At 38.5% G+C, this 16,816-nt stretch overlaps 2 protein-coding genes across 3 annotated transcripts in view; both read left to right on the top strand.

The window, feature by feature from the left end:
• Nucleotides 1-524: 524 nt before the first annotated feature.
• LOC127456250 (histone H3-like) lies at nucleotides 525-7,974 on the top strand. Its single transcript, XM_051724651.1, has 2 exons — nucleotides 525-869; nucleotides 7,639-7,974. The coding sequence occupies exons 1-2, from the start codon at nucleotides 541-543 to the stop codon at nucleotides 7,964-7,966; spliced, it is 657 nt and encodes a 218-aa protein (XP_051580611.1). The 5' UTR covers nucleotides 525-540; the 3' UTR covers nucleotides 7,967-7,974.
• The window catches only part of LOC127456324 (histone H2B), a 201,447-nt gene continuing 188,639 nt past the window's right edge, over nucleotides 4,009-16,816 (top strand). The window contains exons 1-2 of one of the 2 annotated variants that reach the window (XM_051724776.1): nucleotides 4,009-4,164; nucleotides 8,445-8,861. In XM_051724776.1, the coding sequence (XP_051580736.1) occupies nucleotides 8,463-8,837 (375 nt within the window). In that variant the 5' untranslated portion in view covers nucleotides 4,009-4,164; nucleotides 8,445-8,462 and the 3' untranslated portion in view covers nucleotides 8,838-8,861. Of the gene's footprint in view, nucleotides 4,165-8,444; nucleotides 8,862-16,816 lie in introns of those variants that run through there. The other variant, XM_051724768.1, reaches the window with a different exon arrangement.

Raw genomic sequence — 16,816 nt, 5'->3', positions numbered from 1 at the left:
CGTGCAGCAAACAGTGTAAACAAAAATACACATGTATATTGGTACTAGGAGAGACGGTGATAAAGTATTTTAACGCATGATGACGTAACGCTGCGAATCACGTGATTGTTTCTTTGTTTTGTGATGACTAAGACGGTAATATGATTTTTATTTTCAGTTTGAATCTAAGCTCTACAAAACCACGTTAATGCGTTTATTCACTATTTTTAATTGTGATTATAACAAAAGCGTCAACTTTTATGTAATTATATCTGGTTATTACATTCATGAGTACAACATGTAGAAAAGAAGTAATGTGCAACATTTGTTTCATGCGCATTGACGTGAACTCTGGACTTTGCGCGGGAAACTGCAGCTGCTTGTTTGAAAAGACGAGCTGCACAGTCATTGGCTAACTGTCATGCGTAGAGCTCCACATCAGCCAATCACATGTCTCTGCACCCTCACCGCACTGAGCGCGTGATCGTTCTCGGCTTTAAAAAGGCAGCAGTGTGACGCTCATCTTCAGTATCTGTGAAGAACGAAGAGAGTCTCGTTGTCATGGCAAGAACCAAACAAACCGCCCGCAAATCAACCGGTGGAAAAGCCCCGAGGAAGCAGCTCGCGACTAAAGCCGCCCGTAAGAGCGCTCCAGCCACCGGTGGAGTCAAGAAGCCTCATCGTTACAGGCCCGGTACCGTAGCGCTGAGAGAGATCCGCCGTTATCAGAAGTCCACTGAACTGCTGATTCGCAAACTGCCTTTCCAGCGTCTGGTGAGAGAAATCGCTCAGGATTTCAAGACGGATCTGCGCTTCCAGAGCTCCGCCGTCATGGCCCTGCAGGAGTCCAGCGAGGCCTATTTGGTCGGTCTCTTTGAAGACACCAACTTGTGTGCCATTCACGCCAAGAGGGTCACCATCATGCCCAAAGACATTCAGCTGGCCCGCCGCATTCGTGGAGAACGCGCTTAAATCCCCAGCGGCGTCCCGCACATCAACCCCAAAGGCTCTTTTAAGAGCCACATCAATTACACTCAACGAGATATTTTCCAGTCTTGATTTTTAGTGGCTTATGAAGCGATATTGACCCAATGTGTATTTGGAGGATGTTGTTCAGAGCACGTAATCATTAACACTTCATGTTATTATAATGGTTTCCTCGTTTTACTTTCAGTTTAACTGGCATTGAAGGTGTCTAGATTGAATGTGCGATACTATATAACACACTTCTATTATACGACTAATATCAGTTTACATTGATAATAGTTTATTGTCAGAGTCTTTTGTGTTCATTTTCTGTAAGTCTCGGTTAAAGTTACACACTAAATGTCAAATTACAAATACTGTGTTCTTCCTTTACCATAGACTTACTGTAACATCAATGTAAATATATTTACACATGTAAAGTACAATATTATAATGTAAATATATAGGAAATAATTGGAGTGAAGGATCTCTTTATTTTAGTTCTGGTTTGTAGTGAATACATTTCTGTTTGGTATATTTGACCTATATGATGCAATGAAGTTAATGACCCTCTTCAGTTATTTCTTTTCTACCACCTTCTCTGTCAGCAGCTCCTTTTAGACATTTTTGAGACCACCTCTTGGAGGCTCCCCTCTGTTGTCTCTTTTATAGAGGGCTTCTTTCTTATGGCTCCTGAAATAACAGAACAGTTCTCATAAATACTTGTACATCATGAAAATATACTATTAACTGGTGTGAGAACAGATATGTTATAAAAAAATTACTTTGTGATTTTGTGCTAGGAACACAGGCTGTGGTGTTATGTGAAAGTGTAGGTGTTGGTACCGTTACACCCTGGAACACTTTCCAACCCTTGTCCTCAACATCTTTGAAGGATTAAAGGACAACAAAAAGACCTTGTCTTGAACTAGAGGGGGAGGAAAATGTTTCCTTTGAGGTCTATAATCCTAAGGACACAACATATGAGCCTGCTGAGTCTGTCACCACTGTGACAGTTAATTTTATTCTATTTATGTTATTACAATATTGTTTTTGGAGATATCAAATCAATTTGTTGAAATAGACTTACATGATTTCAATATTACTTTTCTTTTTACATGACAGCACACACAGATTTACGGCTACCCAAGATGATGCGAAGTACATTGTCTTTGAGAACTGCCTCCTCCAACTTTTTAATTCTTGTCCAGTGTGTTCACGTGTCTGTGATGTTCAGCCTCAAAGAAAGGGGACTTTTGTTGCCATTGACCAAGTCTACATTGTCAGTATGTTGGAAGAGCCAACCTATTGTTGGCAGTACCCCTTTAGTCAACCTGCAGTTATCTGCTGCCATATACAGGTGCTGGTCATATAATTAGAATATCATCAAAAAGTTGATTTATTTCACTAATTCCATTCAAAAAGTGAAACTTGTATATTATATTCATTCATTACACACAGACTGATATATTTCAAATGTTTATTTCTTTTAATTTTGATGATTATAACTGACAACTAAGGAAAATCCCAAATTCAGTATCTCAGAAAATTAGAATATTACTTAAGACCAATACAAAGAAAGGATTTTTAGAAATCTTGGCCAACTGAAAAGTATGAACATGAAAAGTATGAGCATGTACAGCACTCAATACTTAGTTGGGGCTCCTTTTGCCTGAATTACTGCAGCAATGCGGTGTGGCATGGAGTCGATCAGTCTGTGGCACTGCTCAGGTGTTATGAGAGCCCAGGTTGCTCTGATAGTGGCCTTCAGCTCTTCTGCATTGTTGGGTCTGGCATATCACATCTTCCTCTTCACAATACCCCATAGATTTTCTATGGGGTTAAGGTCAGGTGAGTTTGCTGGCCAATTAAGAACAGGGATACCATGGTCCTTAAACCAGATACTGGTTGCTTTGGCACTGTGTGCAGGTGCCAAGTCCTGTTGGAAAATGAAATCTGCATCTCCATAAAGTTGGTCAGCAGCAGGAAGAATGAAATGCTCTAAAACTTCCTGGTATATGGCTGCGTTGACCTTGGACCTCAGAAAACACAGTGAACCAACACCAGCAGATGACATGGCACCCCAAACCATCACTGACTGTGGAAACTTTACACTGGACCTCAAGCAACGTGGATTGTGTGCCTCTCCTCTCTTCCTCCAGACTCTGGGACACTGATTTCCAAAGGAAATGCAAAATTTACTTTCATCAGAGAACATAACTTTGGACCACTCAGCAGCAGTCCAGTCCTTTTTGTCTTTAGCCCAGGCGAGACACTTCAGACGCTGTCTGTTGTTCAAGAGTGGCTTGACACAAGGAATGCGACAGCTGAAACCCATGTCTTGCATACGTCTGTGCGTAGTGGTTCTCCCCCACATTTTTGAATGGGTTTTGTTTCACAATCCTCTCCAGGGTGCGGTTATCACTATTGCTTGTACACTTTTTTCTACCACATCTTTTCCTTCCCTTCACCTCTCTATTAATGTGCTTGGACACAGAGCTCTGTGAACAGCCAGACTCTTTTGCAATGACCTTTTGTGTCTTGCCCTCCTTGTGCAACGTGTCAATGGTCATCTTTTGGACAACTGTCAAGTCAGCAGTCTTCCCCATGATTGTGTAGCGTACAGAACTAGACTGAGAGACCATTTAAAGGCCTTTGCAGGTGTTTTGAGTTAATTAGCTGATTAGAGTGTGGCACCAGGTGTCTTCAATATTGAACCTTTTCACAATATTCTAATTTTCTGAGATTCTGAATTTGGGATTTTCCTTAGTTGTCAGTTATAATCATCAAAATTAAAAGAAATAAACATTTGAAATATATCAGTCTGTGTGTAATGAATGAATATAATATACAAGTTTCACTTTTTGAATGGAATTAGTGAAATAAATAAACTTTTTGATGATATTCTAATTATATGACCAGCACCTGTACTTCACTGGTGCATCCTTCTTCAAAATAATAAAAAAAAAAGGTATTTTTAAGAAGGATATATATTTATTAACAGAGTGAGAGGATTCTTGAACCTAAATGTATGTTTATTTGTGTATTGTAGGTGCTCAGTGCAATGCATATCAAGATGATTCAACACAGAACATTTAGAAAGCATGCCAGCATGCACCTGGAACCTGCCATAGTGTATAAATGGAAAAAGGAACAGGAAGAAGTCAAGCCAGGGGGACAAAGTTATATTTGGTGGTGATATGAGAGCAGACTCACCAGGTAAATATTTCACATTTTTACCATGTGAATTTGTAATGAACGCTAAAGGTATATGCAACGGTGCCATGCTTTTCAGTTCACTGTTTCTGAATTGTATGTATTAAAAAATATATAACATTTACAGGACATACAACAGAACAAAGGAATTCTTTAACATATTAAAAATGTGTAGTTTGTTGTAAATGTGTAATGCAAATATTTACAAATATATCTTTACACTTTGTGCAACAGTAAAACTTTTATTTTAGTACAAAGTATTGTTATAATTTCAATCAACAAAAATGATTATCTGAGTCATATACTGATACAAAATCATTTGTTTTGTTGTGCAACTGCATCACATTTACAATTGTGTTGTAATGCAAATCTTACTGTTCTATTTCTCTGAGCCTCAAAGGGCCATATTCAGCTCTGTAAACATTAAGTGCATTCTGCAGTGAATACACATTCAGGTTCAAAGCCAGGGTGATGGGTCATACAGGTGAGGGTGGCTGGTGCCTGGGCAATCCTTTTAACAACCTGCAGAGAAGACCAATGTGGTCAAACTTGAATTCTACAATCTGAATTTATTACATAGTAAATAAATAGACATACTGCACCGTGTACTACCACAGGAATCTCTTGGTACTGTCATGCGTTACTCAGCATTTGTAAATCATGGAAATGTTTCACCGTTGGAAAATGCCCCAACTATGTAACACTGTTGTGTCGCATCTTGGTTTAAACAAGAATAAAAGTAATACCTATTACACAAATAGACAAGTAAATTACAGTGATGACTTACCACCAGTGGCGAAATCTCAGGGCCAGCAAAGCCTTCTCTGCTGGCCTAACATGCCAAATAAATACATATTTTTCATCCTTTCATTCTCAATCACCTTTTTGCCTATGTATTTTTAATCGCTTTCCACTCTTAATTAATCTACAAACAAATAGAGAAAAACAAAAAGTTATCCAGTCAGAATTTATTCCTTGATGCTTACAAGCAAAGCTTGACAACTGTTTCACAAATCACATGCCCAAAGCCAAGCTCGTTAGACAAAGCAGCATGTGAGTTTGAGCTCCACCCCCTCAGGTCTTCAGAATTTCCACAGAATCCCTCAACAGTGCAAATGAATGGGCAACTAAAGTCAGATTGTCAGATTCATCAGCCAATCAGATTGATTGATTTGTTCTTGGTGGGTGTGATCTTTAGGATATGTCCCTTTAGAGGCCTTCTAGCTGGCCTTGAGTGACGCAATCACGCTTTAAGTGATGTGCATAATTTGAAAGCGAAGAGCGCGAGATCTTGCTGACGAGTCGACTGTCATCACTGCTGGTATCGCCATTGAGAAAGAGATCCTTATGGATTTAAAAACACGAGATGTTCTGCATGACCGTGTGATTGCTTAATTTATTAAACAGGAAAGGAGGACTGATTTTCACTTCAAGCAAATTGGTAAGTGCTTTTTGCATTGTTATAGCAACATCAGGAGTTTTCTAAGTGTAAATTAGGCTGCTTAAGAATTCAGTGTCGATCAAGTTTTGAAAAGTAGTGCTGTGTTCCATTCAACTCGTAAAGTCGGATTTTACAACTTCCTACAAGGAAAAGTGCAATGGAATGCATCTTGAAGTCAGAATTACAACTTGTAGGCTCGTGCAGAAAATCTCAACACCGAGATGCAGGTGCATGATGTCACACAAACATGTCGACACTCAGGGAGATATACAAAGTAAGTGATAAACATTCACTTTATTAAGTAATATCGATAAATGAGTTCATTTCCACATTACATGATATTAAAGCTTGTTTAACAAACGCTTGCAGAAACAGGTGTATAAAACATTATAATCTCTTTTGATAATCGTACACCTGAAACACAAATGCTAGCGCTGCAGCATTGTTTATCGTTGGGTTGCTAGGAGACATCTGTAATGAGAGTCAGACCTATGCTATGCTAACGGGAGCGTTGCAGTTCCAATTATCGGGGAATGGGATGCATTTATGGTCGGCGATATCAAGTAGGAATATCCCACATCCAACTTGAATGGAACGCAGCATAACCATGTACCCTGATGAAACGAAATTTATTGCAAGCAACATTTAAATCGCAAAGATTTTTCCAGGTAATATAGACCTCCTTGGTAGATTCATGTCTGTTCAGGAGACATTCCTTTCACAAAACAGTCATGCTGCAGTTAAAATTAGGCTTGCTTGAGCATTAAGTGTCGTTTCAAGTTCTGGCTTTCATGCGTGGACGTGTTTTTAAAAAGTCAGTTGGTATTACTATTTAGCTGCGACATAATGTATGATGCCTAAAGGCATAGGGTGTCTTATTCATTGTGAATCTGTGTTTTCTTAATGGCATGAATCACACTGAAGGCCTAGACTTTTAATGCGCGCCCGCCACTGCTTACCACGCTGTCACAGACTGCATTATCCATGGTGTTTGAGGAGGGGGTTAATTTTCTTCAACTTCGGTATCAGACTCTGGTTCAAACATGTATGGATGGATTCCTCCAGTTCTCATTTTTTTATCCATCCGAAGTTTTCAAAACAACCCCACACGCGCGTAATGGTGGCGGTGTTTACCCTTGTCCACATGCAAAGAAGTTACCCAATTACAGCAGTGGGCATTTACACTGAAGTCTTCAAGAACACATGCCCCAAAAAATGAAGTTTGAATCATAGGCTCAAAAACTGGATAGATAGATTTATTCCTAAATTATGACTACTTTTAATGAAAAAACAAACAAAAAAAAAAAAAAAACACTAATATTATAAGTAGATCTCAAGGAACATATATAAATCCAATTCATGACACCTTTAACATCTCGTTACCAAGAAATTAAATCTTCCACATACATTTTTTGGATGTAGAAACACTTTTGGGGGCAAATTTGTGTGTCTTTGGCACTGGTGGGAGCTGGTCATAATCAGCATCAGACTCCTCAGAGTCAGTCTGAACAAATGTAGGATTTCCCCTGTGAATGACAGCACGCATGAAGTTATCAGAGGGTATAGAGTAGTTTTTAGGTTCCTTTTATGCCAAACTCTAAATCTTACTTTCTCTTTCTTTGGTAAGATTCTGTTTCCAGGCTTGAACCGTTTTCTGCCCGAACCAGGCATTCATGGGCCATGCCATATGAATCTGACAACATCACAAAAACAGAAGCTTCTCAATTTAACTGTTTAAGTTTGCAAATGAGACACAATCTCAGTTTGACAGTGGCGAATGTAAGAATGAATTGCTTGAGTTTATTGTTTCCCTTCTGTTATTTAGTATTTTTTCTAAATGTACTGTGCACACATGTAGTAATATTTTCTAACAGAGTCTTATACAGAATGAAATAAACATCAAGTTTCGATAGATCAGAGTTGCGAGAACTGTGACGTCAGGTTGGCTCCTCCTTCAGTGCTGTGTCTCTACTAGGTCCTGTAGACAACTGTAAATAAACTCTCCTGCAATTTTTGTTCTTATATTCAATTGATCGTCAAACTCTCGTCACTATGTCTGGAAGAGGAAAAGGCGGTAAAGGACTCGGGAAAGGAGGCGCCAAGCGGCACCGCAAAGTGTTGCGTGATAACATCCAGGGAATCACCAAACCCGCAATCCGGCGTCTCGCTCGCCGTGGCGGTGTCAAGCGGATCTCCGGTCTGATCTATGAGGAGACTCGCGGTGTGTTGAAGGTGTTTCTGGAGAACGTTATCCGTGATGCCGTCACCTACACTGAACACGCCAAGAGAAAGACCGTCACTGCCATGGACGTCGTGTACGCGCTGAAACGACAGGGACGAACTCTGTACGGCTTCGGAGGATAAACGACTTTATTCTCATCAGACAAACCCAACGGCTCTTTTAAGAGCCACCCATCTTCTCACTCAAAGAGACAATGTTTTAAAGTTAGTCATATTTCATATTTTCCATAAATATCAATTTTAATATTATATATTTTTTTTTAGCAGCACAAACTTTGGGCGTCAAGGGAAGGAAGGAGAAGAAAAAAAAAGGCATTTATTTTATAATATCTCAGAAACTGAAATGAGCGGGAAAATGAAACCGGGTCATGTGGGGGATGGTATTTTTCAAACAGGAGGTGATAGGTGGGACTAATATTTGGAAGCCTTTGATTGGCTCTCTTTCCGACCCGCCAAACTTTGAGCTGTCCAATGAAATCATGTAATGGGTGTGGCCTATGAAGACACGCAGTCAGAGGACGCGCATCGTCTCCATGTGAAATTAGCATAAAGAGGGAATAATAGTGTCTGTGCGTTGATTAATACACATTGTTTTGTGAAGTTTACATCACAGATCAACATGCCTGAACCAGCGAAGTCCGCACCGAAGAAAGGATCCAAGAAGGCCGTCACTAAGACCGCCGGTAAGGGTGGAAAGAAGCGCAAGAGGTCCAGGAAGGAGAGTTACGCTATCTACGTGTACAAAGTGCTGAAGCAGGTTCATCCTGACACCGGGATCTCCTCCAAGGCGATGGGCATCATGAACTCCTTCGTCAACGACATCTTCGAGCGCATCGCCGGTGAGTCGTCTCGTCTCGCTCACTACAACAAGCGCTCCACCATCACATCAAGAGAGATCCAGACCGCCGTGCGTCTGCTGCTGCCCGGTGAACTGGCCAAACACGCCGTGTCTGAGGGCACAAAGGCCGTCACCAAGTACACCAGCTCCAAGTAAAGTGTGATGAAGCTTTCAGCGACACCAAAGGCTCTTTTAAGAGCCACCCATGTACTCGTCTAAAGAGCTTCATTAAGTTCCCATAATATTAGTGATAGTAGAACATGTGAACATGATTTCTTTAACATCCGGTCTCTTTTTGTGTGTGCATGAGTTTGGAAATGACATACCTAAAGTAAAACTTACAGCTCTTGAACCATTTGGTCTACAAACACAAACTTTGGCTCGTTTGAAAGTAAACACTTAGCCATTTGTTATTCAAGAGTAAAAAGGTATCGTAGTATAAGAAAATTTGTAAAAATACTTTATTTTTAAATATGCAAGACTATGCGTAGTGGCCCAAAAACACATCTGATACAAAGCCACATGTCTGATGAAAGTCTGACACAATTTTGAAGTCCATATGATAAAAACTCCCTGTTCCATAATGACTTATGTAAGTGTACTTCCAAAAAAAAAAAGGTCACTCGGCACCACTTGTAACTACGTAAACCAAATTATGTATTTTATAAACAATGTGAAAAGAATATTACAATTTGAAATGTTGCGATGGAAATAAGCTTGTACTTACAATAAATATGCTTCTGTTCATTTTTTCCCCATACAAATGTAAATTGACTTAGTCATCACCCAGGGTCTTTAGCCACTGCCTCAAACCGGGGAGACTCGCTCTCCACGGCTTCGATCACTGTCAGTAAAGTCTGGAGCACACCTGTTCCCAATGCAAATTGAACGAAAAGAAGTGGAAAAAAGTCAATGCCCCTGGATGTGCAGTTGTACAGGGGGTTTGATGAAAAAATGCAGTCGGGAGGGGCGGTTCCTCCAGGCCCTCTGTGATGGAGACTGCAGCCGAAGAGGGTGGATCAGGTCGCGGGTCCAAAAGCAGAGTTCATTGTCAACAGTACAATAGTAATACACTATAACTGCACGCCGTGCGTAAAAGTGCAAACACAGTCCACGGTTTTCCACTCGGAACCTTCGCGAATCGGCATCAGGGATATAAACACCCCTTATATAATTGTTTTCATCTTTTCCTTGGCTACACCACCCATCAGTCAAAAATGGTCTAGCTTTTCACTGGTGGTGTTGTAAATAAAAGATGTTTCATGTCTTAGAGAAACTCGTCCACTGGACAAGCTAGATATTGTCGCGAGCATCGAAATGCTTGTATAGAGAAGAAATAAAACATTAACGCTGCTGTTGTTGTCTGCTGCTAGACTGCTAATGTGTTACTACTATGAATGGTTTCGTTATGATGTTTTACAGTAGCACATGTTGTTTTGTATAACAGACTCTGATTGTCTGATACATGTAGGCTTATCTTTATTCTTATAACTATTTACTGTGATTACCCAATAATGTTGGAGATCCTATAGTTTGTTCTTTACAACGGCATATTACTCTGAGATATGATACAGTAGGCTAGGGTCACTGAATCTGACAAGTCAAAATTCATAGCTACTGAAATATGTTACACCTCTTTATTTCATAATAACTGACTATAATGTTTAATAAAGTGACTCATGTGATGTGTCAGCTCTTCCCCATTCTATTTTATGAAGCATATTGATCAGATATTGATATATTTACCCCCTCCAGTCCATGCGTTAATCCGTCCCCGGTACAAACAGTTTTGAGTACTAAACATATTTTAGCACTTATAATCAGATGGAGAGCTGCACTTCGTAAAGCATAAAGGTACTGCTAAGGAACTGCAACTAAAAGTTCTTTGTGGCTCACTGTGGCCAAATTAAAATCAGGGATGTCATCTGCAAAAGATACTACTGGCCTGGAATGACTTCAGATATTGAGGTTGGGTAGGTACATTATGTCTGTGACATAAGACTAAAAATTGTTTCTACATTGCACACATGCATCACCCAAAAATGAAAATTTGCAGATAATTTACTTATCCTCAGGCCATTGAAAACTTTTTTCATCGGAAGAGAAATGAGCAATTTAATCTCCCACCTCCAATGCAAGTGAATGAACATCAATTTTTGATCATCCAAAAGTCTCCTTTAATCAGTATCAGAATAAACCTAGGGTGTAATAACATGTAAAATAAGAAGTCATCAGTGTTTACTGATGTGTCAACTGTTGTCCATTCACTTGCATTGGAGGTGAGACATTGATACTATAAAATGTTAATTTCTCTTCTGATGAAGAAAGAAAGTACATCTTGGAGGCAGTTGTAAAAAAACAACATATGAATCCAAAATCCTTCTTTATCTGTGATCCGACGAAGACACCGGCTTTGACCTTTGCCTCAGACGGCTTAGGGAAGAAGTCTTGAAGGTACTTGAAGGCTGCTAACTCCTTATCTAGAGCTCTGACAAATTGTTTCATAAGGCCCAATTTGATGTGCAGTGGTGGCATCAGAATCTCCCGGGGGTCCACCAGTGGCTCCCACTTGACGTTGTTCCTCCCCACAGATTACTTGGTCTGCTGTGGCCAGTCCCGCCTGTGGTAGTGCGCCTTGGTGTTCCTGCTGTCCCAAAGGCAAAGATAGTAGGGAAACTTGGTGAAACCGCCCTGGAGACCCATCAGGAATGCCACCATTTTGAAGTCTCCTATGACCTCCCAGCCGTACTCATCATACTTCAAGGCGTCCAGCAAGGTCTTGATGCTGTTGTCATCCTCTTTGAGGTGCACCGAGTGAGCCAGGGGAAGAGACGGGTACAGCATGGCTTTGAATATTACTTTAGTATAAATACATGTTAATTTGGATTCATATGTTGTTTTTTTCTGACTTTATGTGAATGAAAAGACACAAATTCGCCCGTTTTCTCATTGGAAATGGGTAAATTTCAAAATATCACTGTCCTGGTCACAAAAGAAAAGTTTGTGGGGAATAATAGCCATTTTCTATACTTCTGAGGCATAAGCAATTAGGAAATAACACTTCAGGAATGTTACACAGTGTTATCAGCAAATTTTTATTTTTGGGTGAACTTGGATGAACATTTTTGGATGAACCATCACTTACAACACTGTAATAACTGAATAATGTTTGTTATACTGAAGGTCACCAGTTGTGTAGTATGCCAGTCAAACTGCTGTGATATAAAGACAGTGGAATACACCCCTATACAGGTATTGCAAATTGGCCGATTTTATTTAGTTTCGAGTCAATTTTTAAATACTGATTACACAAGTAATAAGGGTCTTCAATTGTTCATAAATATATGAGTAATAATAATCTTTACAAACATAATTATCAAAATAAATTACTTTCAGACATATAAAATACAACACTTTTTCCATTATTTTATACTGAAATGTTTAATTGACTGAATTACTATCTTAAATCCATCAGTTACAGTTTATTTAAACATTTTATGAAGCTGTTCAATGTAGCTTATCTGTACATTCCTAATTATGAAACATTTTGCACAATATTTCTCTTTTTTAATGTATGTTTAAATAAATTGTATACTTTCTTATATACTTCTTCAGGTCAGCAGCCCTTTTGAACTTTTAGGCATGGACCTTATAGGGAAGTTGACCACTACTGAGGATGGACATAAATACATCTGCATTTTAATTGACTATTTTACAAAGTGGCCCCAGGCTTATCCTCTCAGATCCAAGTCGGCCAGCGAGGTTACAAACTGCATCGTCAAATTCTTCTATCAATTTGAGGCACCAAAAAGAATTCTGACAGATCAGGGAAAGGAATTTGTTAATGCTGTATGTATCATCACGTGTTGTTGTTAATGCAAATATCATTTTTCCATAGTGAAAAGTCTAATTTAATTTCTTTGTTTTTCATGGTATAGATTCATAAATGTAAATAATAAAAATGTAATAATACACTAAACTGTTCATTTAAAAATTATAAGTTGAAATATTAATTTTTATTTTATTGTACTTTCTTTCCTTTACACCTCATTATTAAATATTTAATTCATTACTTTTTGTATTAAAATGAGTGAATTTTGTACTTTCAGATAAACAGAGATGTATGCAAAATTTGGGGGATGAAAAGGAGCTTGTGTGTGCCTTATCATCCCCAAACCAACGGACTGGTGGAGAAAATGAATGGGACAATACAGAGGTAATATTTGGATTAATTATTGGTAATTAAATTGTTATTAGGGGTCAAAACGCCAGAGGTGCTGCCTGGAACCCTATTGTATCTGTACTGATTTTGTTTTTCTTATTATTATTCTTTCTTTGCACTGAAACAGTTTGGGCAGCAAGAACCATAAATTCTAGAAACAATACACTGATTCACTGACTATCGATATCTTATTAACGCAAATCCTTAACCCTTGTTTTTAATCTAATTATACGCTGTTGACCCAATTTGCATGCAGTTTGGTTGGGATCATCTACAAACTCTCCTGACAAAGTCATTTACAATAACAGGGAGCCCTGTTGAATTGTGTTCAAAGGAGCTGAAATCTGACACCAAAAGAAATTACTGCCACTTGCTGTTATATTCTATTATTATTATTATTATTATTATTATTATTATTACTACTATTATTATTATTATTATTGTGGTTGTTGATATTTACTATGTTTTAGTTGTTTGTTTGCTGGAATCAATAAAATATATATATATCTATTTTATTCCATATATATATATATATATATATATATATATATATATATATATATATATATATATATATATATATATAATTATTATTATTATTATTTTTTTTTTCTCAACTCAATACAATGTGACGTCTGAAACCCTAGGGCCCTGGGAAAACTGGTCAATAGTAAACAAAACCCGTGGGACCAGTATTTGGATGCGGTGATGTTTGGAATCCAGACCAAGAAACAGATTACAACCAAACACTCTCCGTTTTTCCTAATGTTTGGCAGAGAGACACGCTACCCTTCAGAAATCCCAATATTTGAATAGTTTTTGGTTATCATGTGTAGGTTGACAGTGCAATGGAGGAAGTGGTTGTAGAAGAGGAGGTCTTTCCTGGGATAAAACAGCAGGAACAAATTCTCCAGGTTTTATGGAAACAAAATCAGGATGCAGTAGGAAAAAAAAAAAAGAAAGGACTGAAAAAATGCAGGGCACATTTTACAACACTGGTGATCTTGTATGGAGACAAAACATTTGATCACAGCAACGTAAAGGGGGAAAGCTTGATCCTGACTACCGTGGTCCTTTTACAGTGACCAGAGTTGAGGGGAAATCTGTTGACCTTGTGGATAGCTGTGGCAAGGTTCTCCCCAAGGTCAGCATAGACCATCTAAAGCCATATATAGAGGAGATGCCAAGAATTCCTCATAAAATAAAGGCAAAGAGAAAAGGCCTAATACAAGACAGTCCCTTGCACATTTAAATCTAACCACCTCTGGAGAAGACAGCCCCCCATTAGAAGACATCACCACTTCCACCGCCACCACCACTGCCTCCACCACCACCACTGCCTCCAACGCCACCACTACTGCCTCCAACACCACCGCTGCCTCCACCACTAGCACCACTGCCTCCACCACTAGCACCACTGCCTCCAACGCCACCACCACTGCCTCCAACGCGACCACCACTGCCTCCATCACCACCACTGTCTCCACCACCACTGCCTCCAATGCCACCACCACTGACTCCACCACCATCACTGCCTCCAATGCCACCACCACTGTCTCCACCACCACCACTGCCTCCAATGCCAAAATGATATGCAACAAAGTACTAAATGTGACAAATTTAATTTACATATTATTGCTGTGTCCCAAACATTATAGTGCCCTGAAATGGGCTGGGTACTATGTATAAAAAGTGCTGTCATTTCTACATGTTGGAACTAAAATGTATGAAACTTTAGTGAAGCCTGCGAATGTGCACTTTAACCACTTGTGAACTGTTTGATTACAAATCTAAAATTGTGGAGTACAGAGGAAAATTAAGAAAACAAGTCTTTATCCCAAACATTATGAAGGGCACTGTACAAACACCTGTGTATGACATCACTACTTGTGGGTCCTGTCTCATGGTTTGCAGGGGGGCCTACTGAGATATTTGGTAGGCCACTGAGAGTGACCATTTATATTTTGAGACTTGAAATTTTATTGCCAATTTATATAGCCCCAATTCAAGAAGAGCTAGACGTCAGTCCATTAACACCTACCTCAGAAGCATTCAGCAGCATGCCAAAAGCAGTCTGCCAGAAGTGTGGAGAATTGTTTCCACTTCATATCCTCGCAGAACATGTTAAGACATGTGAAGTCATTGCTATGGAGGATGACGAGGAGAAGGATCATAACAACAATGAGATCAGAGATGTTGATGAGCAGAAAGGTAAGATCTTTTGCACAAAGGCACAGAGTAGTCTAATTATATTACTAATGCTATTTTTAATTATTTTCAGTGTTAATATTAAAATGTTACTACTGATAAAATCACACGTTGTTGCTCTGTCTCCATTTTTATGACTCCGTTCATCAACCCTATCCAATATATTTGGATATGTTCTCCCCTGAGTCCATTATTATACATGCTACTGTACATTTGGCGAAAGGTAAATGTAAATGAACATGCATTTATATGGTATAATTTATAGAAATATGAAAAGAATTTATACTTTTATTCACCAAGGATGCATTAAATTGAGCATGAATTACAGTGAAGACATTTATAATGTTTCAAATGACTAATTATATCTAAATAAATTAATAAATGCTGCATTCAAACTCTTTGTTCATCCAAGAATCCTCAACAGAAGTTTCATCCTGTGCTGTCTGCAGCACTTCCCATAGATGTGATTGGCCTTAACGGTGTTTCTTATAGATGTGCAATCCGCAATTAATTTTAATAATTAACCAAGAAGTTATTTTCCCCATTCTTTGGAAGTCTTTCTTAAAAGAACAACAATGTCATGAGTTCTAGAAATTCATTTTTTTGTTCAGTTGAAAAACATAGGTGTTTTATCACTTTCTTTTATGTAACTTCAGTGCTGCACATGATGACAATGATAGAAACGAGTCGAGGCACAGTAGTGCTGAAGTTCCTGATGAACAAACAGCAGGCCCATGTACCTCTGTTTCACAACACCTGGAAGGTTTGGTTTATGGGTTTACTTTGACTAATTTGGAAATAAAAATGTAATTAAAGTACTACATAGATAAAATTCTGCTTTTTTGTGTGAAAATGAAAGTAAGGGTATGATAAAATATCTTATATCTCTACACTGGCAGTCAATCCCAGACCCAACTAAAGCCATGTGTCAGTTTCGAGTGACTACTTCGTACTCATGCCAGAGAGCCACCGTTACATTTAAAGATGGACATTAGAAGCTCCCCAGGAGAACGGGAAATGGCTCTCATCTCTTTTAATAAGAGACCTCATGTGGAATGGGCACGGCCTTTATTTTACAGACTATAAGGTACATTAAATGGTAACATATAACATTATGGTTTCTTTTGTAACATTAATGAATGTATAAGGTGCCATGAACTAACAACAAACAATATCTTTTTACAAATGTTAATTTATAAAAATACAATAGTTCATTGTTAGTTCATGATGCATTAACTAATGTTAACATCTACAACTTTTAATTTTAAAAATGTGATACAATGTTTTAATTAACATGAACCAATGTTAAGTTCACCCAAAAATGACAATTGTCATTTACTCATCCGCATGTCATTTCAAATCCATAAGACTTTTGATCATCTTTGGAACACAAATGAAGATATTTTAAATAATCTCTAAGCTGTTTGTGTCCACACAATGAAAGTCTAGGTGATCAATATTTTCAAGCTCCAAAAAGTACATATCTTTTACATTGTAAGAGTAATCCATATAAATCGGTTTAATCCAAGTCTTCTGTCAATCACTTTGAATGATGATTTTATGCCTTTTTTAACTCTCAAATCACATCAAAACATTGATCACTGCACATACATGGACCACATCAACAATGGCAAATGGAAGCTCAAACGAGTGTCATTGATGTGGGAGAACAAACCTCATTTGTTCTCATGTATCAAGCATGCTT

This window comes from Myxocyprinus asiaticus, chromosome 2 (assembly GCF_019703515.2).
Source record: "Myxocyprinus asiaticus isolate MX2 ecotype Aquarium Trade chromosome 2, UBuf_Myxa_2, whole genome shotgun sequence".
Taxonomy (NCBI): Eukaryota; Metazoa; Chordata; class Actinopteri; order Cypriniformes; family Catostomidae; genus Myxocyprinus; species Myxocyprinus asiaticus.
Note: the sequence above shows the minus strand (reverse complement) of the source record. Positions and strands in the feature narration are given on the sequence as shown.